General features: G+C 40.2%; 2 protein-coding genes across 4 annotated transcripts in view; both read left to right on the top strand.

The window, feature by feature from the left end:
* Window positions 1-122: 122 nt before the first annotated feature.
* On the top strand, window positions 123-17,979 carry abcc12 (ATP-binding cassette, sub-family C (CFTR/MRP), member 12). Of its 3 annotated transcripts, none has more exons than XM_038702042.1 (31): window positions 123-266; window positions 3,515-3,571; window positions 3,847-4,004; window positions 4,176-4,322; window positions 4,569-4,716; window positions 6,295-6,531; window positions 7,350-7,523; window positions 7,789-7,936; window positions 8,510-8,658; window positions 8,978-9,085; window positions 9,511-9,729; window positions 9,815-9,886; window positions 10,113-10,237; window positions 10,965-11,037; window positions 11,365-11,568; window positions 11,750-11,884; window positions 12,239-12,332; window positions 12,744-12,794; window positions 13,515-13,607; window positions 13,724-13,827; window positions 14,005-14,172; window positions 14,406-14,632; window positions 14,979-15,116; window positions 15,356-15,545; window positions 15,638-15,727; window positions 15,949-16,138; window positions 16,287-16,446; window positions 16,522-16,600; window positions 16,816-16,929; window positions 17,116-17,280; window positions 17,355-17,979. In XM_038702042.1, exons 2-31 carry the CDS (start codon window positions 3,521-3,523, stop codon window positions 17,445-17,447), a joined length of 4,104 nt encoding a protein of 1,367 aa, XP_038557970.1. In that variant the 5' UTR covers window positions 123-266; window positions 3,515-3,520; the 3' UTR covers window positions 17,448-17,979. The 3 variants fall into 3 exon arrangements, with proteins under 3 accessions (XP_038557970.1, XP_038557969.1, XP_038557968.1); XM_038702041.1 differs by lacking the exon at window positions 123-266 and adding an exon at window positions 1,889-1,940 and having other exon boundaries at window positions 3,460-3,571; XM_038702040.1 differs by lacking the exon at window positions 123-266 and adding an exon at window positions 1,904-1,968 and having other exon boundaries at window positions 3,460-3,571.
* A 7,117-nt stretch (window positions 17,980-25,096) lies between these two features.
* Window positions 25,097-26,548, top strand: part of LOC119890417 (myocyte-specific enhancer factor 2A-like) — a 48,809-nt gene continuing 47,357 nt past the window's right edge. The window contains exon 1 of the mRNA XM_038701689.1: window positions 25,097-25,219. The gene's annotated coding sequence lies outside the window, so the exon portion shown is untranslated. The remainder of the gene's footprint in view (window positions 25,220-26,548) is intronic.

Genomic DNA, 26,548 nt, shown 5'->3' with positions numbered 1-26,548 from the left:
CCCTCAGAGTGCTGCATTTGGGTCCTCTCTGTCCACACACCACGCAATCCCATAACACACTCACTACTCTTCTTAGCCCAAAGGTTAAGTTTGACTGGTCTTTCTCCTGTCAAGAGGCCTTTGAGTCTGTCAAGTCTTTGTTATGTTCTTCCCCTGTTCTAGCAGCCCCACAGTTGGACCAACTGTTCTCCCTGTATGTGGATGCATGTAAGGTGGGAGCTGGTGCTGTACTCATACAGGCTAATGAAAATGGTGTTGACTGCCCGGTGAGTTTATTTTCTTTTAGAAACCCTAACCCCCTAATTAGTTGCATCAGTTGAATTATTCTATCATTGAAAAGGAAGCACTTGCGCTCATCTGGACATTGCAACATTTATGTGGGTGGTGGGGTAAGTCCTGTAGTGGTTTACACTGATCACAATCCTCTAACTTTTCTTCATTCACTCCAAAACCCAAACCAACGGCTTATGCGATGGTGTCTTCTTCCTTCAGCCATCTCATGTAGACATACGACATGTAAAGGGTGCTGAGAACACAGTGGCTGATGCCAAGTCTCGAGCAGTGTCTGTGTAAGATAACTTGTGTTTTTCCTCCCTGCAGTGTCTCATATCTGGCTAATTAGCGTAACGAGCTAAGCCAACAAGCTATATGGCGACAGCGATACCTGTTAAATATCAACACATATAAAATACAATAATTTCACACACCAACTGGAACACGGACTTCCTGGAGGTTCTCTCTCCAATAAACCGCACAGCCTGCCATTATTCATCCGGTATCTGCATGTAGAAATGTCCAAACGGCTGAGCCTCAGAGCTCCTTGTATTAACTGAGTGAGGCTAACAGACGGCGGTCTGAGTGCTAGCAGTGACAGGGGCTAGAGACAGCTGTCAATCAAAGTGGCCAAGCCCCTAATAATGCAGAACTTTAAGGCTTAATATAATTTAGGTTAGTTATAAGGTTATAAGTAAAGAGGTCTCCCCTACTCCATACATTTTGCGTGTCAGGTTGTAAAGTGCTGCTCATTCAGCTTGTCATGAATTTTATATAGCCTATATAAAGGTATATTCACATGGACTCATCATCTTCTTGATTGTGCATTTTTTTTGGATGTAGAAACTTTGACACAGTGTGAATAGAGGTGAGAGGCAGAGGATTCCTGTAATTTATTAACAATATTTTAGATATTTATTTATTTGAGGCATGAAACAAAGTGGTAGTCAGTGCTGCTGCTGACTCTCAGCTTGTATGTTAACATGCTGTTTTCATTTCCTGTGTGACATACAATGTACCACTTTTTGAACACATCTCTTAAAGTTTGATATCAGTATTCTGCCTCTGTCTGAGTGATGTGGCATATTTCCTTCAAATCAATAAACTCCTTTGATACTTTTTAGATATATAATGAGACATGATCACAGCCTACAGCAAGACACTGTTAAAATCCAGTATCTGGTAAATTGTGCTACAAGCAATGTTAGCACTGAAAATGTCTTGTTGGCTAATAAAAAGAGACCTTGCAGGATTTCCTCTTCTGTGGAAATGAAAACCAGACACCATAATTAATTTTATAAATGTCATTAGCTCATGCTGAGTCCAAAAATGACCAGCTGTGAATTGGTGACCCTCCGGTAAGTCACTAGCCCCGAACTGGCTGGAGAGGCTTCCCAAAATAACATATAGAATTATTTGTTCCATACTCTTTTTGAATTTGTTTAATTCATCTTAATTAGGATTAAAACAAATTACTTGCACATTCATTTTTCTCATCTAACTAATTGTAATTGGTCTGGCAGTTTGATCATACTGTCCTCCAAGGAGTTAGGGAGGACATTTACCTCTGAACACGGCAACCTTTGATCTCTATAAAAGCAACTTGTGTAATGCCGGGTAAAGTGTTGCTCCAGTGTCAGCTTTAGATCCAGCATTAACAAGCTGTGGTGAGTCTTCCATGTCCTCCACACAGAGGTATTGTTTAATTTTGCTACTTTAAAGGGTTTCAAGGGTTTCAGTCTTGATTGATTAATGATTTTTAATTGGTGTTGGTTGCTTAGTTTGTTAATGTAGTCTTATTTCTAAGGTGTATTTTAGTTCAGTTATATCAATTTAGGTTAACTTTAGTTACGATTTAAAGCCTGATGTTGTTCAGTTTGATTTGGGTTCATCTTATTTTAATCTGGTTTCATTAGTTTTATTTTTATTAACATAAGTATAAACAACAAAACATTTTTTGATTAGCTTAACTTTCTTATGTCTAATTTAACGTCATTGATTAATAGATTAAAAGCTGTGAATTCATGTTACCCTTTACAGTTATGGACATATTTTGTTGTTCTGTGCTTTAGTGTAGTTAGTCTTTTTTGATTTTAGATTTTTTGTCTTAGTAACACACAGTTACAGGACATCCAAAGTGGACATTTTGAAAATCTGCTTTAAAAACATTGCTGTTTCAGTAGCAAAGCAGGTGTAGTCCAAAGTAGTTTTCATATAGTCATTTAGCTGACGCTTTCATCCAAAGTGACAATTGCTATATATGTCAGAGGTCGCATGCCTCTGGAGTAACCAGGGGTTGAGGGACTCATTAGTGGATGTGTCACAGTGGGAATCGAGCTCAGGTCTCCCACACAAAAGGCGCCTTATCACACGCCACCTCTTTTCACTATGGTTTTGCATCTGCATCTGTAAGTGCAGCTGTTAAAACTGTTCTCATGACCATTCGAGCTTCAAGTGACTACTGCTGGAGTTTAGATGAGTTCAGGACACTCGGCTCAGGATGCATGATGTGTCATTGCCACCATGCAGGCCCCTGTTGGTTGTTCTGTCTGTGGTTTTGTGTTGGTTTAGCAGCCTTTCTTTTATATCTACCATCCATCACTGTTACAGCTATCCTCATAATACATGAAAACACACACAGGAACTGAACAGAATTCCATGTTATTCATGTAAGGTTGTAAAGTGCTGCTCTTTTAGGATGTCATGAATTTTACCACGCAGTAAATTAATTAAGTAGCATTTTCTTTTGGATGGGGGAACTTTGACACAGTATGACTGGAGGTGAGAGGCAGACAGGAGGAGGAGGACTCCTGTAATTCATTGACGCTATTTTCAGTCGTTGTTTATGACGCATGAAACAAAGAGGTAGTCAATGCTGCTGTCTTAGTAACACTCTTGAAATATCAGTATAATATGATATTTTAACGAGGTTGCTTTTTTATTTCCTCTGTGACGTACAACCTACCACCTTTTTTAATAATTGATGAATGTTTAAAAGTTTGATATAAACCAGGGACAGAGATGATTTTCCAGCTTCGGCCAGACAACAAAGTTTTATCCTATTCTATTTCATTCTATATCAGTGTTCTCCCTCTGTCTGAGCCTTGTGGCATATTTCCTTGAAATCAGTAAACTCTTTTTAAACATTATTTAATAGTGCCATGTTGTTCCATGCAATCCCTCCAGCCATCTTGTTGGCTGATAAAACAGTGACCTTGCATGCTTGCTGCCCGTGAAACAGGACAAAATGAAGACAGACGATACTTTGGAGAAGAGGAGAACCCGGGGAGCCTCCTTTGTAAGTACAGAATAAATAGCAGCTTCCACCAGAACTCTCCTGACCTCTTCACATCTTGTTTTTACTGCATGAGTAGAGATCCTTTCCTCTGCTATTGTTTCTCCTGTATCCTGTGTTTTCTTTGCAGATGTGTTTGATCCACTTTTTGTGAGTCTTTAGCTGGGATGTTGACATCTTTCTTTCTCTCTCTTCCTACCCTCTGTTCCTTTCTCTGTCCAACTCTGCCTTTCTGTCTGATTCATTCACTCTGTCTTCTTGTATTCATGACTCTTAAGGCAGAAGATAGTTTCCGACGGGGGACTGGATCTGTGGCCTCCAGTCTAGAACATACTGATTTGGACAACAGCAAAATGGCCAGCCCTTCCCCACTAAAAAAATACCACCCCAGCCTTCAGACTCTCAAACTCTTCCGCTGCTCCTCATCACAATCACAGTCAGTGTCATTGATAACATTCATTGTCTGTTATGATGCACTTAAATATCATTTGAAAATTTTAAGGTGACATGTACAGACAAATAATGTACTTGGCTAGTTCTATTGGCTTTGGATGTTATGTATTTGACCCACTGTTGAGTTTATATTGGGTGATGTTTCTATGTCTAGGTCCCACCCTCTGGACAATGCAGGTTTCCTGTCCTTTACAACCTTTGCCTGGATGACCCCCATAATGTGGGCCATATTCAGGAACAAGCTGGACATGAGCTGTCTCAACCTGTCTCCTTTGGATGTAGCCGACACCAGCGGAGAAAGGTCTGACACTCTTCTTGCTGATTCATGAGGGCCCCATGTTTCTCCTTTGACTTTTGATGTAATTACAGGATAGTCTATTCCGTAGACATAACACGTGACCCGCTTAGTTGCTGAAATTCACATCTGGAAAATGAATCATAAAATTGTGAGAAAACTGTCAAAAACAGTGAGTGTGTTGTACTGTTTTACTTTAGTAATAGATGAACAAGGCTGACAGCGTTTACTCTGATTGTGTGTGTTGTCCAGGCTCCACAGACTCTGGGAAGAAGAAGTGTCAAAGGTGGGCCCGGAAAAGGCCTCTTTGGTTCGAGTGATCCTTCGCTTTCAAAGAACCAGGCTGATTCTTTCCGTCCTTACTGGCATCTTTGCTATGGTGGCAGTGTTTCTGGGCCCGGTAATTTTATTTGAAGCCAGTGCTTCCTCTATTGGCCAGATCCAATGGCCTTCTCTGTAGTTGGTTTTGTAAAATTGTTCATTGTTAATGTGGTGGGGGAAGTACTTAAAGGTTCAACTGTTACGTTTTTATTACCTTAGAATGAACCATTTTTATCTACATACACCGCGGGTCCTCTTACATGGACTTCGCCATCTTGCGTCGCCATGTTTCCACAGTAGCCCAAGTGGACAAACAGCTATTCAGAGCGAATTTTGTCACTACGTTAAATACGTACATACAAAGAAGAAGAAGAACAACAAGTAAAGTTAGTAGTACTAGTAGTAGTAATCGACAAAGAAGTGGACTATTTGGACAAATGGAGGACCATATGTATTATTTAGCTCAAGAGCCGACAGAGCGTGTCGGCCACCGTAGCTTCTCTTGCATACTTCATGTGGTGTCGGAATAATCAGAATCTTTTTTCCTCCTTAAATCCTTATCGCAAAAAGAGAAATGAAGTATACATCGGACATAAAGAAGTATACAGAACTTTGATTTGTGCAAATGCACAAATCAATTTTACAATTTGTAAAATGGTTCTAATGGTTAGTTTGCTGTCCATGTAGAGTGAACTAGATGTCTGTGTGTTGTTTATATGATCTGATCATGCTAATGTAACACATCTTTGTAGTAGCGTCCATGTTGATTCCACATTCCAACTTAAGAGCACATGAACACACACTGAATTCGGAAGAACGACTTCACAACTCGGGGAAAGGGACGATTCGAGGAGCACATGAATGCACAGTGAGCCGTTGGTTGCATTTCGCAACCGTCACCACTAGATGCCACTAAAACTTACACACTGAACCTTTAAGTAAGCAATAGTGCCACTAAAATGCTGTAAAAAAAATGCCCCTGTGACTAATGTAGTATTATATATGACATTGAAGATTGCCAATATTGATGCATGTGTGTAAGTAGGATTTTACTGTTAAAGCTGTTGTGTTTACTGTAGCTACTGTATACTGTATTAAGTGATTCCCTAACTAGGGGTCAAGCTTTTTTATAAGGTGTCACAAGCCAGAAAGATTGGAAACCACTAGTTTAATCTTTAAGGGGCTCAACATTTATTCATACATTTAGAAAAGCATAACAACATAACATTTTATCAATTCAATTCAGTTCAATTTTATTTATATAGCGCCAGTTCCTAACAAAAGTTATCTCATTGCACTTTTCATATAGAGTAGGTCAAGACCGTACTCTTTGTAATGTTATTTACAGAGGCCCAACAATTCCCATGTTATAAATGTTGAATTCGCAAAAGACAGAGACAATGTGGTATGTGATTCGCATACTACTGTAGTAGGTGGCACAGAAAAGATAAATTCATGAAATTTACATTGATTAATAGCCAAAACAGTAAAAACCTACTATCTGCTAATGTTAATCCAAGCCACAACAACTAAAACATTACCCATCTTACAAGCACACAGTGAGCTCAACAGCAACACTAGTGTTCCATGTTGTTTTAATCCTGTGTAATGTTTAACGCTCTTCTCAAGCGTCACAAACATCTCTGTCCTCTATTAGGCTATTCTGGTCTATGAGATCCTGAAGTATACTGAAAACCCGGGGACGTCCACGGTGTTCCATGGTGTTGGTCTGGCCTTTGCTTTGTTCACCTCAGAGTTCTTCAAGGCCTTCCTAATGTCTTTGTTGTGGGCGATAAGCCTGCGCACTGCAGTCAGATTGAAGGGGGCCTTCTCTGTCGTGGCCTTTCAGAAAGTCGTCTCTCTGCGGGTGCACAGTGGCATTTCAATAGGAGAGGTAAAGACTGGGTTACATGCATGCAGGTTAATTCTTATTTAAAGTAGTATGTCTACATTTCTCCAGGAAAGTTGGTTTGTAATATCTTCTTACTCTTCGTGGGAAGTTTAAGATAGTGTAAAGAAAATATATTCTTACCAAATACCAAATATGCCAGGAAACAATGTTCTGCTTCTCTCCTGCCCATTTGTAACATGTCTTAATTTATGCTAGACAATACATACTTTTTTTGTGTTTTTTCATGAAGTTTAACATATAAACTGGGCATCAGTCCAAGACAATGAAGAGAATGGTACCATTTTCCTCAGCAGCTGGCAAGTGCAGTAAAGGCAGGAATAAAATAAAGATCGTGTGGTCAGTGTGGTAGTTTCCTCTCTGCATCTGTATTAAAGTGTGCTGGATGGTTCAAGCATGTAGCATGAACTGTACCAGAGACCAAAACTATTCTTACCATTACTTTATATTCTTCCTCCTGTAGGAACAAGAACTTAAAAAAAATATATTATATTATTAATATTATTTTGTGTAGTAGTTAGTAAACCTGGTTTAGATCTCACCCGTTGATCCAGCTCAACAGCAGTTGCATGAGGAGAATTGCTTATCAAGTAATTTCACACCAAATAATGTTATAATTATAATGAATACAAAAAATGTTTTGAGATCATGTGCAGAGTTTTTCTACATTTGTGGATTAGTCATAAAATCATGCAACCAAAGCATCCTTCATGCACATTTAATTGATGCCATGTAGCAGTGGTAGTGGAAACTTGTTTCTGCCAAACTTCTGAATGTTAGTTCTTCCTCTCTCTCCCGCCCAGATGATTAATGTTTTGACCAACGATGGCCACAGGATATTTGAAGCAGTATTGTTTGCGAGCTTTACACTGTCCACGCCAGTGCTCTTTATTGTGTGTGTCATCTACGCCTGCTACATTCTGGGCTACACCGCATTGACTGGAGTCTGCATCTACATCGTCTTTATCCCCATACAGGTCTGTACATTAGAAACTGCACATGCTCATAGTAGACATAAGGACATTAACATATTTTAGATATATTTTTCATAAGCAGTATAAAATCCATGGTTTTAGCTCTTAAAACCCTCAATTGGAGCAAAAAAGGGATACTGCAATTATCAAACGCTATAAACAAATATGGTCAACAAGAAATACATTGAATTTGTTAAAATGGTCCAATATGGAATCGGCTTATGTGTAGTGTCACTAATATTGATTATTTATTTATTTTTGCTTTCAGTTTTTCTTAGCCAAGCTCATTAACATGTTCAGATGGAAAGCCATACTGATAACAGACAGCCGTGTTCGCACAGTGAATGAGATTCTGAACAGCATCAAACTTATCAAGATGTACGCCTGGGAAGATTCCTTTGAGGAGAAAATCGCAGGTATGAAGCTGGGTGGCAACTTGTTGACTTTGTCTTCCAGTCAAACACACATCTTTCCTGTCCAACATCTTTTACATTGTCTCCTTTATGTCTACACAAAACCAATCTTGAAGATGCCTAAGCCACTTTCCACGTTTCATGGTTCAAATGTTGAGATTTCTAAAATCAAAGTTGCACACTTGTGTGGAGATGGTGGAAATTTGCAACACAGATCTTGAAGTAGTTTAATTGAAGCAATGTATGTGAATTTGTTTTTTATTAGTTTTTGATGCAAAATAGCTTCAGTGAACATAGCCATGTGACCAGAAGCACAAGAGGCTGGAGGCAGGGCTGCAGCTGCCAGATTCTGTCCACACCATCTCACCCACATAGAATAGTCTCCTTGTGTACAGTAGAGGCAAAACAAGTATCAGGAGGTGTGCCTTTGCTTGTACCAGTCCAGTCTAGCTTCATATCTGACCACTTTGTTCCCATTTCAAGAACTTTCCCGTTTGTTTATGGGTTGGAAAAGAGTTTACGAAGAGTAAAAAAACATGAACAACTTCTCCACATGTGATGATGTCTCTCTTATAGGCTTAAGGAAAAGTGAGAAGAAACATCTGCAGAGGGTCAGTTACGTCCAGAATGCCAATACCAGCATTACCAGCATCATCCCCACCCTCGCCACCATTTTCACCTTCATCGTACACACTTTGTTGGGCATAAGTCTCAACACAGCTGATGTGAGTACCATTGCAGTGCAGTACACGTAGTACAAAAACCTTTGCCTTCACTGTGTGAATGAAATAGTTATTAGAGGTATTTTTCTCTTTCCAACTGCAGCATGTGTGGGTCTGAGAACAATATGTGTTTAGATGACTATCTTTCAGTTTTGTCGGCAGTTATTCATGATAAATGCAAATTCTTCCTTTGTTGGTGTGTGGTCGCTCTAAACTGGTGCTGGCCAATAGAGCGTTGTTGTCCATTTTAAAACAATATATGGCCTTGTCAGTGTTGTATTGTGTGAGATAGTGTTTCAGTATCATTCTTTGTTATTACCAGGCCTTTACCACCATCGCCATCTTCAACTCCTTGAGGTTCTGCCTGGCTATACTACCCCTGTCTGTAAAGTCCTTGGCTGATGCTGCTGTGTCAGTAGCACGACTGAGGGTAAACTCTTCTCTTTGTGTCATGCTCAGCAGTGATGGCAACAGTTGTTATTATTATTATTATTATTATTATTATTATTATTTGAATGCAGAATCACAAGTTATACTGTATGTATTCATAAAAGTATTGTACCAGATGAAAGTTTGTTACTTCATTGTATTTCTATTTTTTGTTTTTTCCATTATGCAGTCTGAGGCATTTCTCCCTCTGTGTGTGTGTGTGTGTGTGTGTGTGTGTGTGTGTGTGTGTGTGTGTGTGTGCGTGCGTGCGTGCGTGCGTGTGTGTGTGTGTTTAGGGTTTGTCACTACAACTTGAAATGCTAGCGTTTGTTGTATTTATCACTGTTGTGGATCTCATTCAGTGCTTTAAAATCTCAATTTTAAAAACATGAACAAACTCATGAATGCAACGTGTGGCTGTTTCAGAAAATATTGCTGCTGCAGAATCCAGAGTCCTACCTGATGCAGAGGAAAGACAGTGACTCGGCCATAGTGATGAAAAACGCTACACTTTCCTGGACCAAACCAGAGAGACAGCCAGACATCATACCCAGCTCATCCAATGGGGTGGAGGGACACAAAGTGGACGAGATGAGGACTGAAACCTTGCCAACACTGAGAAACATTTCCTTCACACTTCCTAAGGTGTGCTTTACCACTGATAATGGTAAAGGGGCTAAATTAGATTGGGTTAAAGGTAAACATATATTCTCTGTGTTATTTCCTGAAGGGAAACCTGCTTGGTGTCTGTGGGAACGTGGGGAGTGGAAAGACATCACTGATCTCCAGCATTTTGGAACAGGTTGGCTCCTCCTTAGTATCCAGGTTGTCTTTTTTGTCCTTTAGGACATCATGTTTTTATTGGTTGTTCCATTTTACTGTTTTAATTTCCCCTATTCTGTTCTGCAAAGGCATGCACAATGATGCTCCTTATTTACATTACAGTGTGTTATCGCTAAACAAAATTTAACTGATGCTATGTAACATACAGCTTTTCTCATGGTCGTCTGCTCATTTTTATATTTTAGATGCACCTTCTGCAGGGCTCCATCATAGCCAATGGGACATTTGCCTACGTTTCCCAGCAAGCTTGGATATTCCATGGAACTGTTCAAGAAAACATCCTGATGGGCGAATCTTTTGACCAGGCCAAGTAACTGATCACTTAACCCACTTGTCACTAATTATAAGTCACTGATAAATATGACCTTTGAATATGGAAACAACAAAGGAGGTCTCATTAACAAAGGGGATACCATACCATATGTTAATATGTTACCACTGTTCCTCATTACTCTGACACAGACTATTAAAACAAAGCTTGAATGGGTCTTCCCTTTGCGGAGTCAAATGTTTAACTAGGAAAAAACTCCTCTTATCTTCTCAGAGTTCTGGCAAGGTAGTTAAACAAAAATAGAGGTCACCTCCGTTATAAGACACAATTATCATTGTGAAGCCACTCCATGCTGCCTGGGATGGTGACACTGCTGACCTGTGCACAGAATTTTTATGAGTCATTCAACTGCTCTATATGTGGTTAGGCCTTTACCTTTGCTGTAATCACCAGTATGCATTACGTACTGTTGGAAAAGTTAACATATCCTTGATCCTAGCAGTGTTTTCCCAAATACTGCATTTCTGAGCCTTGTATTTTGACTTTAATTTTTTCATGTGCAGAAATAGTCAAATAAGAAGTAGGCAGCGAGTTTGCTCTTACATTACTGCTCATGAACTACCAGGGACCTACAGTATGTCTGAGCAAACCAGTTCCAAGCATTGTTAATGTGCCTTGAGTGATTAAACTACTCTCAACTCTTCAACATGACTCTTTTGAATACAGTGTACTTGGCTTTCACTGACCTTTAGGTCTTACTCCACAGATACAACAGAGCTCTGGATGTCTGTAGCCTCAGAGCTGACCTGAAAATCCTCCCATATGGTGATCAAACTGAGGTAGGAGCTCACTGTTATTATAATAGTAATTAATATTAATACAACAATTTATTTAATGGCACCTTTCATGGCACTCAAGATTTAAGCATAACCAAATCTGTGACTCATTTTGTTGAACTCAATTTGAGTTTAATTGAAGCTGTGAGTACTTGGCTGTCTTCACTGTCAGCTTCTTCATGCATTCACCCTCTCTTTCTTTGCATAGATATGTTCTATCTTTATTTATTCTACATTAATGTACATTAGTTAAAAGTGAAAAGTGGATTTTCAGATATACTACACTCTGTGGCCAGTGTTCTTGACAGCGTTCTGCTGTTTTGTTGGCAGATTGGAGAGCGAGGGCTGAATCTGTCAGGGGGGCAGAAGCAGAGGATCAGCCTGGCCAGAGCCATCTACTCCAATAAGGACATCTTTCTCCTTGACGATCCGCTATCTGCTGTTGACGCCCATGTGGGGAAACACATTTTTGAAGAATGTGTTAAGAAGGAGCTCCAGGGCAAATCTGTCATACTGGTTACACACCAGCTCCAGGTGGGAAGATAGACCCAGTTTAATTCTTTAACAGAGAGTGAATCCTAAAAAGCTCAGTTATTAAACATGCTTCTCAGTCAAATTTGCAATCTTGTCTATAGCACATTTTTGTAAGTCAGTCTAGATAAGAGCGTCTGCCAAATGCGATAAATGTGTGGTTGTCCTCGCTCGTGTCCTTCAGTATCTGGAGTTCTGTGATGACATTTTGGTTCTGGAGGATGGCGAGCTGCTGGAGGCCGGAAACCACCAGGCCCTGATGAAAGCCAATGGACGCTACACTCAGCTCATCAACAACTACCAGATGGAACAGTCCAAAGTAAAAAAACAAACCTCCTGTACAGTATAAACCTCAGATTAACTGTAGCTCCGCTATTCTCACCATATCTTGTTTAACTAGCTGTAAAAGCTTTCCACCAGCTCTTTATTGTTTTACTAGCTGAAAAACAATAAACAAAATAGATGTCTGTAAAACAAAGGAATGTGTTCCATAATTTCTCACATCAACTGGAAATAATTGTCTTTCAGTATTGTTGCTACATGTAAGCTGTAACTCAAATATTGAGAGATGACAGAGGTTTAGAGAAGGCAGTAACAACATAACGGTTTATCATCTACTTTGCTGTCTTACATTTTCAACTTGTTTCACTGTGTTTTCACTTATCCTTTAAAGACTCAAAAAGAGGAGGAAGGGTCAACCCAAGATGCTGCCCAGCTGAAGGAGGTTGAGCTAAGAGACTGCACTGACAACGGGATAGTGAACCCAGGTATGGAAACCAGGAAAGATGTTTTGTTAATCTGGAATGGATTACAGTAAATTGGATCATTTGTGATACCTTGATTATTAATAGAGAGCATAAAATGAATGAAAATAAGGCTTGAGTTTGTTAAAGCATTTATTAAGACACACTGACAAGACAATTCTCTGTGAAAAAAAGTTTCATAGATCATCGGTTACAAAATGTAGGCTTATAAAAGAGCCAATATATAACTAGGAGGAGGGGAAAGGTAGTGCCAGAAGGTGCCGAGGTCAATAAGCACAAAGCTCTGTCACACATTAGCAGACACTGCAACAAATCTCTCACTGTCAATATACTGTCAGTGTGCCTTTATTAGAGTCTGCTGTAGAGAGATGACAAGAATTGATTCTGTCATATATATTCTGTGCTTCCTTTCAGCATTTGACATGTCAGATGAAAAGGACGATGGAACGACAGATGGCCAGAAACGTAAGTGTATAAACTTTTTAAGTTGTACTTCTGATGTTGGTGCAGGATCATCCAGTTCAGCTGTAATATCCAGCAATTTCCAACCAAAACCCGACAATCTGACATTCACACCCATTTATCACAGAGGCCAGATATGCAGAGGCGAGAAAGTAAGCAGGGTTCGAACTTCTCTCTCAAGATCTCTATATTCAGTCTTTACAGTTTGGAACAACAATAAACAGTTTTGCCGTCAGACACCAGTGGTTCTCAAAGTTTTTCACGTCAAGGACCCCTAAACTGACACAAATTAGACCACGCACCCCATTGGTAAGATTTTGTTCCAGGATCGCCCATCTGATAGGATTTTGCTGTTTAAATGTTTTATTACAGAAAGTGTATAAAAACCCATGGCCAAAATACTCACACGTTGTGTCACTGTATTACGTATGCATGGAATAAAGGCGAAAATAAATGATTTCCCTTTTTGATGGGGATCCCCTGGAAACCCCTCAAGGAATGCCACTCTGAGAACCAGTGGTGTAGACAGCTATTAGTTTATATCCTAAACCATAGGTCTGGGTGATTGGATCTTCAGTGAAGCTAGTTTACATTTACAACTATATTTTGTGATATTCTTGTTCTATAGTAGCATAATCCAATTAGTCAGGACAAAGACTGATGCAAACGGGAGTCACTTTAATTGTGCCATGATTCTATTAAATCCTTTTCTTCCCCTTTAAGCTGCCGACGATGATCAGCTGGTCAGTCAGGAGTCCTCCACAGAAGGTTCCGTCTCCTGGAAAGTCTACCGGCAATACTGCCAGGCAGCCGGAGGTCTGATACAGCACACACACACACACACATACATTGGTATGACTCTATGCAATAATACACAATTCACAGATGCACCACCCAGCTGATGATTGTTTGCTGTGACTGTGTTGCTCCAGGCTACATCGTCACCTTCCTCACCATCCTGAACATCGTCCTGATGATTGGATCCACAGCCTTCAGTAACTGGTGGCTCAGTTACTGGCTGGGGAAAGGCAATGGGGTGAGAACAATATCTCTTTTTCTCTCACTCGCACTCTCTCGCTGTATGATGACAGTATTACACAATAGCACAACATCATTTTTGTAGTTGAAACAAACAGAGTGATCAATTCTCTCTCTGACCCTGATCTCCACTAACTTCATATATTTTCTCTTTTTTTCTTGGTCACCCAATAAGACTTTAGCCCAGGGAAACATCTCAGAAAACCCCGAACTGCACTTCTACCAGCTTATTTATGGCGTGATGGTGGTTGTCATGCTGATACTTGCTGTCATCAAGTGTTTCGTCTACACTCGGGTCACCTTGAATGCTGCCTGCAAACTCCACGACACCATGTTCAAGAACGTACTGTGGAACGGCTGATCCCCAGCCATTTATATACCATCAAACTTTTCAATTATAATCGTAGATAACCCTGTTTACTTGACCATGTAAAATATCAAAAATCTGTGAAAAACTATCTAACTTATCTTATAATGTGTTTGGTGTTTAAAAGTTATGACTTCTTTCAGACCTGGTAGAAGCCACAGTAACGTGCTGTAGCTACACACTGAGCAGCTGATTTTTTCCTTTCTCAGATTATCGCCAGTCCCACGAGTTTCTTTGACACGACGCCAACAGGCCGCATTCTCAACCGCTTCTCCAAAGATCAAGAGGAGGTGGACACCGTGCTCCCCCTGCACATGGACCCTTTCCTGCAGTTTTGTCTGCTGGTCACCTTCACCATTATCATCATATCGTCTGTCTTCCCCCTCCTGCTGATAGCTGTGGTTGTTATTGGAGCTTTGTTCACCCTCATTCTCTTGTGAGTTATTAGCAGTTATGTCTAACCTTGATAAAAATTTATTTATGCGGGGACTGTTGGAAAACAGGATTGTAGCAATTCACAATCTGGTGTTGTTCCTAATCTTATTGATTACACCAGGGGTTTTCAAAGTCTGGGACTGTGGGTCAGACATAGCTTGGGTAAAGGCGCACCCCTGGGCTCCATACAGCTTTGACCACCTCTTGATTACACATTTAGTGAATTATTAATAGCATTCATGTAATTTGCAAGATTTATATTTTCACTTAAGTTCTTTTAAAAGCAGGTGCATGAATGGACGGTAAAGAGTGGTATAATTAAGGTATACTGACTGATTTCTCTGCAGCATGTTCCAGAGGAGTATCCGTCAGATGAAGAAGATGGAGAACATCAGTCGCTCTCCCTGCATCTCTCTTACCACCTCTACCCTGCAGGGCCTCAGCACCATCCATGCCTACAACATTAGAGACAGACACATAAAACTGTAAGATCCCAGAATTCCTTAACATGAAATGTTTTTGTTTTCTGACATTTCAGGCTTGCTGAGAATGTGTGCTCTGTTTTAAATATTCTTCGCTCTACATTTGTGCAGTGTAGAAGTAGCACCTGATATTTTAGTCACAGTGTCTCTGATCCTGTTCTGCATTGTGGAAACTGTTTTATTGATCATCAGCTTAATGCAGTATGTTCTCAAACCCTTGCTTGTCCTTTGTCATGCTGTAGGTTCAAGTCACTGAATGACATCAATTCCAACCACTTCTTACTGTTTTTCTGTGGGACACGTTGGCTCTCCTTCTGGCTGGACTTCATGGCCTCGACCATGACCCTTTTGGTGGCTCTGTTCGTGGTGCTCAGCGGCGATGCAGTCATCAGTCCGGCTTTGAAAGGCTTGGCCATGTCCTACACCATACAGGTAAACGTATGAACGTTTAGTTTATTTTGTTAATGTACATCAATAGCATCTGAAATATGTGTGTTTACAGACTGTGTTTACGTGTTGCCCAGTTGACAGGCATGCTTCAATACGTAGTGAGGGAGGCGACGGAGGTGGAGGCGAGGTTCAACTCAGTGGAACGGCTGCAGGAGTACATCACGGTCAGACTCTGCCTCAGAAAAATAGTGACTGTTTATACACGGGATTCCTCCATTCCCTCAATCCATCCATTTCTCCTGGCCTTCTGTCCATTAAACTACTCAAGAAGAGCACTTGCTAAAGCTGTTTGTGCTTTTTACCAAAGAGGCCATAGATTTTCACTAAGCAGTCATCAGTGACCCTCCTAACCTGTACCTAAAAGAAATTGCTATTTATTGTACAGGGTTGTAAGTCTGAGGCCCCCAGACATATAAAGGATGCTCACGTCCCAGAGGACTGGCCAAAGAGTGGAACCATCACCTTCCAGGACTACAAGATGAGATACAGAGAGAATACACCGGTTGTCCTGAATGGGCTCAATTTCACCATCCGAGCTGGAGAGAAGCTGGGCATTGTGGGAAGGACAGGCTCTGGTAAGACCCTAACTGACTGAAGAATATTTAAGTGTGTATATATACAGTAAATAACTAATTATCATTTAATTGAATCTACATATTCATGAACATATTGTGACAACAGTTGGAATCTTCAGCTACTCTGCTCTGCGCTTTGTGTCTGTAGGGAAGTCCTCTTTAGGCGTGGCTCTGTTCAGACTGGTGGAGCCGGCAGCAGGAACCATCCTGATAGATGGAGTGGATATTATGGCCATTGGTCTGCAGGATCTGCGTAGTAAATTGTCTATCATCCCTCAGGATCCTGTGCTTTTTATTGGCACAGTCAGGTAATCTTAGCTCCACGGAGCTTTATGTTCACACACACAGGCTAAGCAGCTGTGATAATTTGTGTTTGCCTACAGGTACAACCTTGACCCCTTCAATAACCACACCGATGAGGAGATCTGGGCGGCGCTGGAGAAGACTTACATGAAGGACTCGGTATGTTAGCAGTATAATAACATTTATCCGGACCAAATCTTGTCAGCCAGTGCACTGCCTTTGTCTTTATTCCAGCAATTTTCATAGATACTTTCTAAAGGATTTTGTCATTTTGCAATTTAATGGGCTGTTTGATCACTGCCAATCTAGGTCAGTCTCAGAAGTGGTAACAGCAGTAGGAAATGTATGCAATGAGTGCTATTTTGTTTCTTCAGATCTCAAGATTGGAGGGGAATCTACAGGCACAGGTGCTGGAGAATGGAGAGAACTTCTCTGTAGGAGAAAGACAACTGATGTGTATGGCTAGAGCACTGCTCCGCAACTCCAAGGTTTGTGCATTTGCATAATTTACCCCACCATCCTCTTCTCATTTATCATATCATAACTATTCTCAGTCGGCCTTTTCTGCTCTCGTATCAGTCTGTACAGCTGTCTCTACCCTATACCATCCTAACTCTGTCCCTTTCTAGCCAAGCTCTTCATCCACACTAACTGTCCCTTATGTTATCCAACAGATCATTCTTTTGGATGAGGCAACAGCATCCATCGATGCAGAGACTGACACCTTGATCCAGAACACCATCAAAGAGGCCTTCCGGGACTGCACCATGCTCACCATCGCCCATCGTATCAACACTGTGATGCACGCAGATCGTATTCTGGTCATGGACAATGGAGAGGTAACCACAAATACACAAAGATAAAGTTTGACTGAGCCTTAACCTAGACTTACAATAAGTGTTCTGTCCCACAGGCAGCAGAGTTAGATCATCCAGATGTGCTGAAGCAAAGACCAGACTCTCTGTTCTCTTCACTCCTGGCGGCTGCTAACACTATGAACACCTGAACCACAGAGTCCCTGTGACACCACTGCACCACATTATAATAGTTACTAATTTACACCACCATATTGTAATCGGCATTCTGTAATCTGGACTGGTGTGCTTGTAACAGGTTAAACCGAACAGCAGAGCTGTGGTTTAATGTTAATGTAGAACAAGACAACATTTGTGTTTTTCACCTTTAAAACTGTGTAAATAGCGATGTATTTATCTCTCCTCTCTGCTGAAACAAATTCATGGACGTTGGTCTTTCACAGTTTTTTTGTATAGCAGTGGATATGATCTGTCTATTTAAATAATATTATTTATTGATTTTTTGTCTTTATTTGCCACTTACAAACCACTACGTGTGAAGTAATATGCACTGCGTACAATACATTTTGAAATATCTTTTGAATTGTGTCATAATGAAGGAGTGTATAGCATAGACAATTTAGCTTGTGTAGCATAACTGAATATATAATATAATACAGGCAGTGTTGTTGCTGACACAAAGACTTGTAATAAATAACCACATAAATAAAAGTTTCAGTTACACTGTGTGCTTTTTGCTGTAATAAATTACACATTTTGCTTTTCTTTATTTCCTATGTCAAATTTTCAATCATAATATTAGTTTTGTATGTAATAATTAGAGCCTAGAATAGCTCATTGCTTATTTTTACAGGCTGCCCATTTTGCATAACAGTTTGTTTTTCTCACCGATTGAACCACCACCCCCTATCTGCTTCAGTGAAACCATTAGGAAATGCTGATTGAAGGGGTTGCTAATGCACTGTATTTTATAAATCCGTGGATTTCTTGGAGGATCAGTTCATAGAGAAAGTTTGCTACTACAGTTGTGGCTACAGTTCAAAATAGAATTTCACATATATGGGAATCAAATCCAGCCAGCTACTTATGACAAAGATGGTTTTCTGCTGTGAAATCCAGTTAAGGCATGACATTCCTTTCAGCTGTGGTTATTGTGTTTTAGTGGTGAGGTCTTATCCCCAGCCTGCCCTTTCAATCCCTCCTTTATTTCCTCACTCTCCATATTCGCCTTCCACTCGTGATAAAAACGATAGGGATGAACATTATACATATTAAGATATATAATAAACATGCTCGTCACATAATAAAGTTACATTGACTGCATTTAGCCAACGTGCTACATCGGCATTGGCTCGCCTGCCGCTTTTCAGTAACTAACATTACTATTTGTGTATCTTTAACCCAGTGGTTCTCAAGATTTTGAACATTAAAGACTTAATTTCCTGCATTCTAGTGAAGATTTCTGTTCCATTTTAGGTTGGAAATGTCTTATTGTATAAAGGGAAACACAAAATTCAGTTGGCAGGTGATAATTCAAAATATATAAATATAATAGAATATAATGTAGTGAAGCCCTGTAGGATAAGCGGTTGACGATGGATGGATGGATACTGTAGTGAAGCTCTCAGACATTCTTTATTGCTTTTAAATATTTTTCTCCTGTAGATCCAGGTTGCGAACTACGGGGGAGGCCGGGGGAACATAACGCCCTTTAATAAGACATCAGCTCCCCTAAAAGCATGATTTGTAATATTTTGGGGGGTCTCTATATTGACATCATGCTTTATTGACATTCATGTCAATATTTATGTGTAAAATTAGGAGCATACTCTCTCCAGCCAGAGGGAACACCTGCAGTCCATATTGACTAGGCAGCTGCGTGCTAGCCTCGAAAACCCATCTGTATTCTAACATTAACTTAGTTCTCCTTATTGGCTAGGATCCTTACATCAGGCATGTGATTGGCAAAGGGCAAGTAAGCAGGAAAATATAATAATAATAATACATTTTATTTAAGGCGCCTTTCTTGGCACTCAAGGACACTGTACAGGGATGCAAAGACATTTAAAAGCAGCAAAACTAAGAACATTAAAACAAGCTAAAAGCAAAGAATTTACATCAAATGAGGTAGGCAGTTTTAAACAGATGGGTTTTGAGTTGCGAGATATATATACTGAGACCCCCCCACACCCCGATCAAACTGGCTCCGGCTCTACTGTATTATAACATGGATGGTAAAGCAGGACCCATGACAACAACTTCTGTGGTGGATGTGTTGCAGTGGGAATTAAAGACAAGTGTCTAATCCACTTCTCCATCGCCACCTCTCAATAATTATTTTGTATTCATTTACCAAGCTTCAACAGTTAAATGTGCAACATGCAACATGAAATAACTTATTCTATAACTAAATAATAAACTACTAACTTTCAAATTAGTTCAGTAGAAGTTAATAGATTTTTTTAATGAATAAGAGACAGCAGCAAAGGTCGCTGGTGGCCTAACTGTTAAAGAAACAGTTATATAATTCAGGAAACTCAGATCAAACAGCCACATCAGTCTCTGTCTATTGATAAACTGTAGGAGAAAGTTTTTACATTTCAACTCTGGCAGCGGGGGGACGAGAACGACCGCGCCAGTTTCACGGGATCGCGCCAGTTACACAGAAGCTGTTGCCGTGGTTACCTCGGGGAGCCTTGTTTGCCTGTCTGTTGATGAGGAGCGCAGATTGCCCCCGCTGATCCAAGCCTCTGAAAAGGCCTTATATAAGCCCCTTAACAACCATTCACAAGAAATTAATTTATAACTTGCCAAAACCTTAAACATAAGGACATAAAGACAAAGGCAACCAATTATACAGAAAAGTGTATGTAGGCTATATGATTGATCAATCCACAACAGTCAAAGTAATCATTAGACATAGCCTATAACAAGCAATAATCAAAAAATACCCAATTTATCCGGTCCTTATTACCTAGTCACTTAGCATATAGGCTGCTCCTTAAAAAAGTAAAATTAGCTACTCTAAAATATCTCGATAAAATATCTCGAAAATACCTCTCCTCCCTGTTCTCCTGTCTTCCTTTAGCTTTTCGGCTAACAGCTGATAAGGTCCGGTGTGGCTGAGCTGCAGCGCGGTCATGCGTTCACGTCAGGGATGGTGCGTTCAGAATCAGAATCCGAAACAGCTTTATTGCCAGGTTTGTGTACACATATGAGGAATTTGACTCAGGATTGTACTGTGCTCATGATGTGCTTACTCATACAAAAATGCCATAACACAATAATAAAACAATAATAAAATAAAATCAGACACAAACTAGACAACACTAATAAGTAGGGTAGCCTTAACTTGATTAGTAACTGTAATAACATTACTGTTTTTGGAAATAGTAATCAGTCACACTATTCTTTACTGGGAAAAGTAATATTACAGTATTACTGCCCAACACCTTACATACCACTGATGCGTGAGAGTGACTGTGGTACACACTGTGCAGTTCCATAGAAATGGGCAGCTGAATGCAAACAAACATCCCTGTTGATACTTGGAAAGGAAGAAAACTTTACACATGTCAGCCTGTAGATGTCCTCAAATCCTTTCCATTTCACTGGGCCAGCTGCTCTTGCGCTCTGCAATCAAATACAATTTTAAACAGGCCAAGTAAAAGAAATCGAAATTCAATATGTGGTGGTCAGCGTTGATATTGTTCAAATAAATGAACTTATGGGAAACACTGCAACTTAACTGCAAATGTTCAAAACTTTCTGCACATTCAGAATCTCTCCCACATATCTGTGTTCTCTGACATGTAAAGAAAAAAAAGTTGTAATATTACGACGTAATAAGTCCGACAGGATTATCTTGTTATCTTGTAAATGCGTAACTACTGCGATAACAAGACTTTCACAGTTTATGCCTCAGAGAAATAAACACATATCCACGGTAATACCAAGAAAGAGTTTACACAGTAAACGCCATGTGGGTAAAATTTTACAGATGATACTCTGGCTTCCCGTTCCCGTGAAGGCAGCACGGAGCTGCACCACAAGTAGCTGACAGAGAAAAATACACCGTCTCGTCCAGTCGCAGTAGACTAACTGGTAGACGTTTTTTTGCAAGTAGTTTAAAGTTTAAACACGTATTGTTTGGAATCTTTGGTGTAAACTCACCTTAGAACTTTCAACGCCCCCCAAAAGCAGCTCAGCGCCACCCTCTCCAAAATGTTGCTTCCAGCGCCCCCCATCGTCCTTGGAACGCCCCCGTTGAGAAACACTACTTTAACCGGAGGCTCAGTAATGTCAACACAGCTAAATGCACTGGATGATAATTAAAAGGTCAGCAAGCTAGACTGAATATTATAAATGAGATTGGTGTCACACTTTATAACAGTTAGACTACATTAAGTAACATTACTGAAGTGAATGGCTCCTCACATTAGTTACAGCGACTGAGACGGTGAAGAAGATGTGTACCTGAGTATCGGTAAAACCACAATGAACGTTACGAAGCACACAGTGGTAGATCTGTATGAGTTACTGTGATGAAAGTTATGCAAGTTGGACCAGATAAAAAAATGAAGTGTAAACTACTTTAGAGCTGGTTTCAAGTTCACAACGTTTTCTGTCTTTGAATCCGGCCAACATAACATCCCTGAGTTAAAAGCAAATTGTAACAACTGCAAATTGAACCCAAAGTTTTTTTAGTTTAAAGGATTTAATCTCTGATATGTGCTATTGGGAAGACAATACACAACTTCAGTATTTCCAGGATCAGAGTGTAGCAGGAACTTGCCTGCTCAGGAATGACCTTCCCTCAGCTGCCAGCCTGTGGGGGGAGACAGAGTCAGATACACACTAAAAACTCAGTACTGTATCAGAATCAGAAGGAGCTTTAATGCCAAGTAATGTACTGTACTGTACTGTACCGAGTTTCTCTGTGTTTCTAGCCTTTGACATGAGCAATAAAAAGAGTGAAAGTAACATCTTGAGTGGTTTAATCCACCTCTGCAACAGAGGTGAGATCTGTTCTCCCAGGGATTCCTTTGTAACTGCTGTTTTTAACCAAGGATTCGGCTGTTATCTGACTCAAGGACACATGATGGCACCAGAGTTGTTGTTTTTTTTTTCTCCTAACAGCCCAACGTTGGAACGACTATTTGAAATGTGTTTGTTGGAAGGTTTAGTTTCAAAACACAATCATCATGTAGCAAAGTGCCATTCTTTATATAATCTACCTCAATTTATGACTTTTCTGTTTTATTGTGATGGACCCTTCCTGGGCACAGATGAAAGCTCCTGGATTTTCTCTAAGAAACTCTTGAAAGGCATATTTATGTAAACTTCTCAGTTTTTTTCAGTTAGTACAACATGTATGTATGAGGCTGGTATTTTAGCTTAAAAGACAATTCCAGTGTGATTCACATTTTCCATCGATGTATTAGCAGTTTTTGTGTTTGCGCCACTATATGGCTTATTCACTCTCGCTGAATTTTAAAATTGCACAGAATATACTGAGGCGTTGTAGATCTCTGAGACAGCTGATAAGAACAAGTTAGTGATAATCAAATTGAATCTTGTCAGATATTTGCTGATTTAAGAGAGAAAAATGTTTCCCATTCAAGGCAAAGGGAACTGAGAATAAGCTGTGCTGTAGAAAACACTTAACCAGTGAGTGGCCTAGTTGCTGTAGTTTACATGTAATGTCACAAGGTAATATTGGAAGAACACGTCAGTCTCCAATTGCAATAACAAATGTGCTGCAAAGGTTGTGATTCATGAGTGAAACAATGCAGAGGAAAGAAACTTTGTTTGGCCGGTAATGATGTCCAATACTTTGGTGGAGGAGCCACAGGAGAAAAGAAATGCACAATGAAGGACAATGAATCCTTCCCCCCATCTCTGTTTCTTTCATTGAAGTTCCCTCGCAACATTTCACCCAACAGCTTACATTTTCTGTAGTGGAAAAATGCCAGATGTATCATCACTGGGAAAAACAACTTTTGACAACTCTATATAAAAGATATATAATACACTGTCTCAACTTTGACTACTCTGGCTGCAAAGTAGGAGTACAAATAACTCCACCATCAAAAACTGCATTTTGATTCCTTATCTTTGTAAGATTGGGTGCTTTAAAAAAAATAGAAATGGCAAGTGTGTTGTTTTAGAGAGAAGACCTTATGGTTTGTATTGCTCAACTCTCTAGTCTTGTCTGTTGGCTCCAGTTGCTATTTTCTGCCCAGCCAATCAGATCCAGGCTCTCAACAGATTTACCTGAGCATGTGTAAAACATAATCTTGTTAATGTGTAAAGCTTAGTCTTTTCCTACTGATGAACCTCTGATGAGCTCACATGCCAGCAGCACAAAGCTTAGTTTTATGACCAATTCAAATGTGTCTTTGCTGCCCATTGATTTGAGCTTCATTTCAAAACAGACAAAACCATAACTGGTGGTGAGAGGAGATTTACTTGATCAGTACAGCAGCAAACAGGGGAGGGGGTCTACGCCACCACTTGTCCCCCACTTACAATGCTGTCCTTTCATCACTTTCCAGGAAACTCAACAAACGTAACCTATTGGCCTCAGGTGAAGATGCCAACGATGGTTGTTCAGTCTTGGCCAGGGGTAGTCCTAACGTTGCAACAACCAGGAGCACTAACGAACCAGCAGTATTGACGATCCTGGCAAACGACCCCACTCAGGTTAAATAGCTGAGTTTCCCTACCAGTCAGTCAGAACCGAAGAAGTCTCTTGGATGAGGGATGAAAAGTCTTCCAGTATCTTCAACCAAGTCCAGTTGTCCTTGACTTTAACCTTTGTTGGATAACTATGACCTGGATGACTGAGAATCTTCACAGACATACAGCAGCAAAGAATAGAGCTGATTGTTGAATGACAAATAGCGGAAGTTACTGAAGAAGCAAAAATGCACAGCAGTAGGCACCATATAAACAAAGAACAAGGGGCCAAGACACTTTAAAGACACAGATTTGACTATAGCATAAAAATTCTCAACGCTCAGAAGTTTAGGTTTCTCCAGTATTCTGCAATGATGATCCAGAAATTGCTTTTTGACTAGAAATGTTAAGGTTTGGTTGGACAAGGACGGTTTAATGATGTAGCACATATGTGGGATCCCACATGGCCTCATAGCATGCATTGGTATCTTGGATGGGATGCTAATGAATAGTTATCATATAAATCACTCACATGTGGATACACCAGCTTTAAATTCTCTGTGTCCTATAGCAGTCCAATGTAAGAGAGATTTGTTTCAATGCTGTTGCAATGTTTCAATACAGCACTCAACCACCAACTCTTGAATCACCAACAGCACAAAAATGGCATGTGGTTTTACCACTAAATGCGCCAAGCAGATCTTATCAGCTGGTTCAGCAACTTGAACCTGTGGTCTCTCAGTCACAAGCTTTCTTCTTCTTCCTTCAGGCCAAATCAAATATCAATGGATTGGTTATTACACTGAGCTCGTGTTTGGGGTGGCATGCTGTGCTGTTTGCCATCTGAAAAGTCTGGTCTCAACACTTTTGTTGTGTGAAGATGATCCCAGGTTAAATACTGCCCTTATCACAGTTTTAGAGTCAGCTACAGTATGGGGGATCTGAATTATTAGAGACACATTTTATTCACACACTCACTGGAAGGCGTGCAATTACTTACACACTATAATACATATAAATACACATGCATGCACACACATTATAGACACACTCATACTCATACTGTATGTAGGATGATCCGAACCCACCCACACACACACACACACAAACACACACACACCCACCCACACACACACACTCACACTCACACTCCGGTGGGAGGAGCTAAGTCTCTCACTGCTCTGAGTTTGTCAGTGTCATTTCCTAAAGATAACGGAGCCGTGCCCGGAGACACTTTATAGAAAACTATCCGTATTTCCAAGATCGTCGGGAGGCCCTATGGGTAAGTGGAACAAATTCATCTGTCTTTAGATGTGAGCAGGTCTGTCCACTGTCTGTCTTCTCTGCTGTAGAGACTGGGAAGGAGAGGGCTGCTACAACACTTCATGTGATGTAGCGATATATTCTCGTGAGCCCACTGTAGCTGGGTCCGTTAGTTAAGTTAGTAGTTTCGCTAAAATCATGACTTTCATGAGTTCTCAGTAGCTACAACTGAACGTCCACGAGGCATGAATTCAGTATCCGTTTAATGGCGCCATTTGTTTTTGTTGTGATTTTGTGGCTGAGCAGGGTGGCATGTGCGTACAGTAACTGCTACTGTAGCCAAATGTTATAAGCCAAAGTGCCTTGACGGAGAGCTTAGAAAACTCTTAACACTAAAAACAACAACAAAACAAACTAGCTTCTTCACCAGTTCTCCTTGGGATACTTTTACTACGCCATAACAATAGGTAGTGTGAACTGTTGCACCGCCAACAGTTTGGTTTGTGTCACACAGCAGGTATGTGGAGTCAGCGTTACAAAAAACACTTTAATAGATATATCATCAAAATATATCGTCTATCCTGCAAATGTATTCAACGTCACAGACAGTTTAAGGGGACATGTGAGGGATTTAAAAGTTACTACAATTTGCGCCAAATGCCACCAGTTGTTTGGTCAGAGCTGGTGTTGTATATGTTTTAAAATGTGAAAGTTTGGATACTAGAATCTGGTTTTAAAGGACAGGCTCATATCTTTTCAAGTCTATCCTAAAACAGCACTTACCATGCCTATATGTATACATTAAAAAATTATTTGGCACTGATAGTTCCTCTTGTTGTCCATACTGGCATCAAAAAGAGGTCTCTTAAGCGATTTCAGGGCAAGTAACAAAATTCACAGCCTTCTTTTTGTGTAAAAATACACTCTTAAGTTCAGCTAAAGCTAATATGAGGCTCAAGGAGTCAGAGTTAGACCAATCAGGTAGTTTATCTTCCAGTGTTAGAGTTTTTGCTCAGTCACTGCTGATGGACAGTAACACAAAGAGCAGGATTTTTGTGTGGATGTGTCCCCATTTCTTACATTAAAATTGCCTTAAGGGGGGATTTTTGTGGCTAGTATTGACAGAAGGAACAATTACAGTGACCAGTAATGCTCACATATGGGCATGTGAGTTTTGCTTTAAGATCGCCTTAATAAAAAAGCCTTAATGTCCCTGCTCCTATTGCCCCAAGTTGTGAGCTCTAAACTTTAATGTGCATGGTTCAGTTGTATGAAGTATGAAAAACATGAATTATTGAATGTTAACATTTGTGATGTGACCGTGCCAAAATGGGGAACAAGGACAACG

The sequence above is a fragment of the Micropterus salmoides genome, unplaced genomic scaffold (genome assembly GCF_014851395.1).
Source record: "Micropterus salmoides isolate LMB-PRFRI ecotype aquatic unplaced genomic scaffold, ASM1485139v1 Ms_hic_scaffold_6, whole genome shotgun sequence".
Classification (NCBI taxonomy): domain Eukaryota; kingdom Metazoa; phylum Chordata; class Actinopteri; order Centrarchiformes; family Centrarchidae; genus Micropterus; species Micropterus salmoides.
Note: the sequence above shows the minus strand (reverse complement) of the source record. Positions and strands in the feature narration are given on the sequence as shown.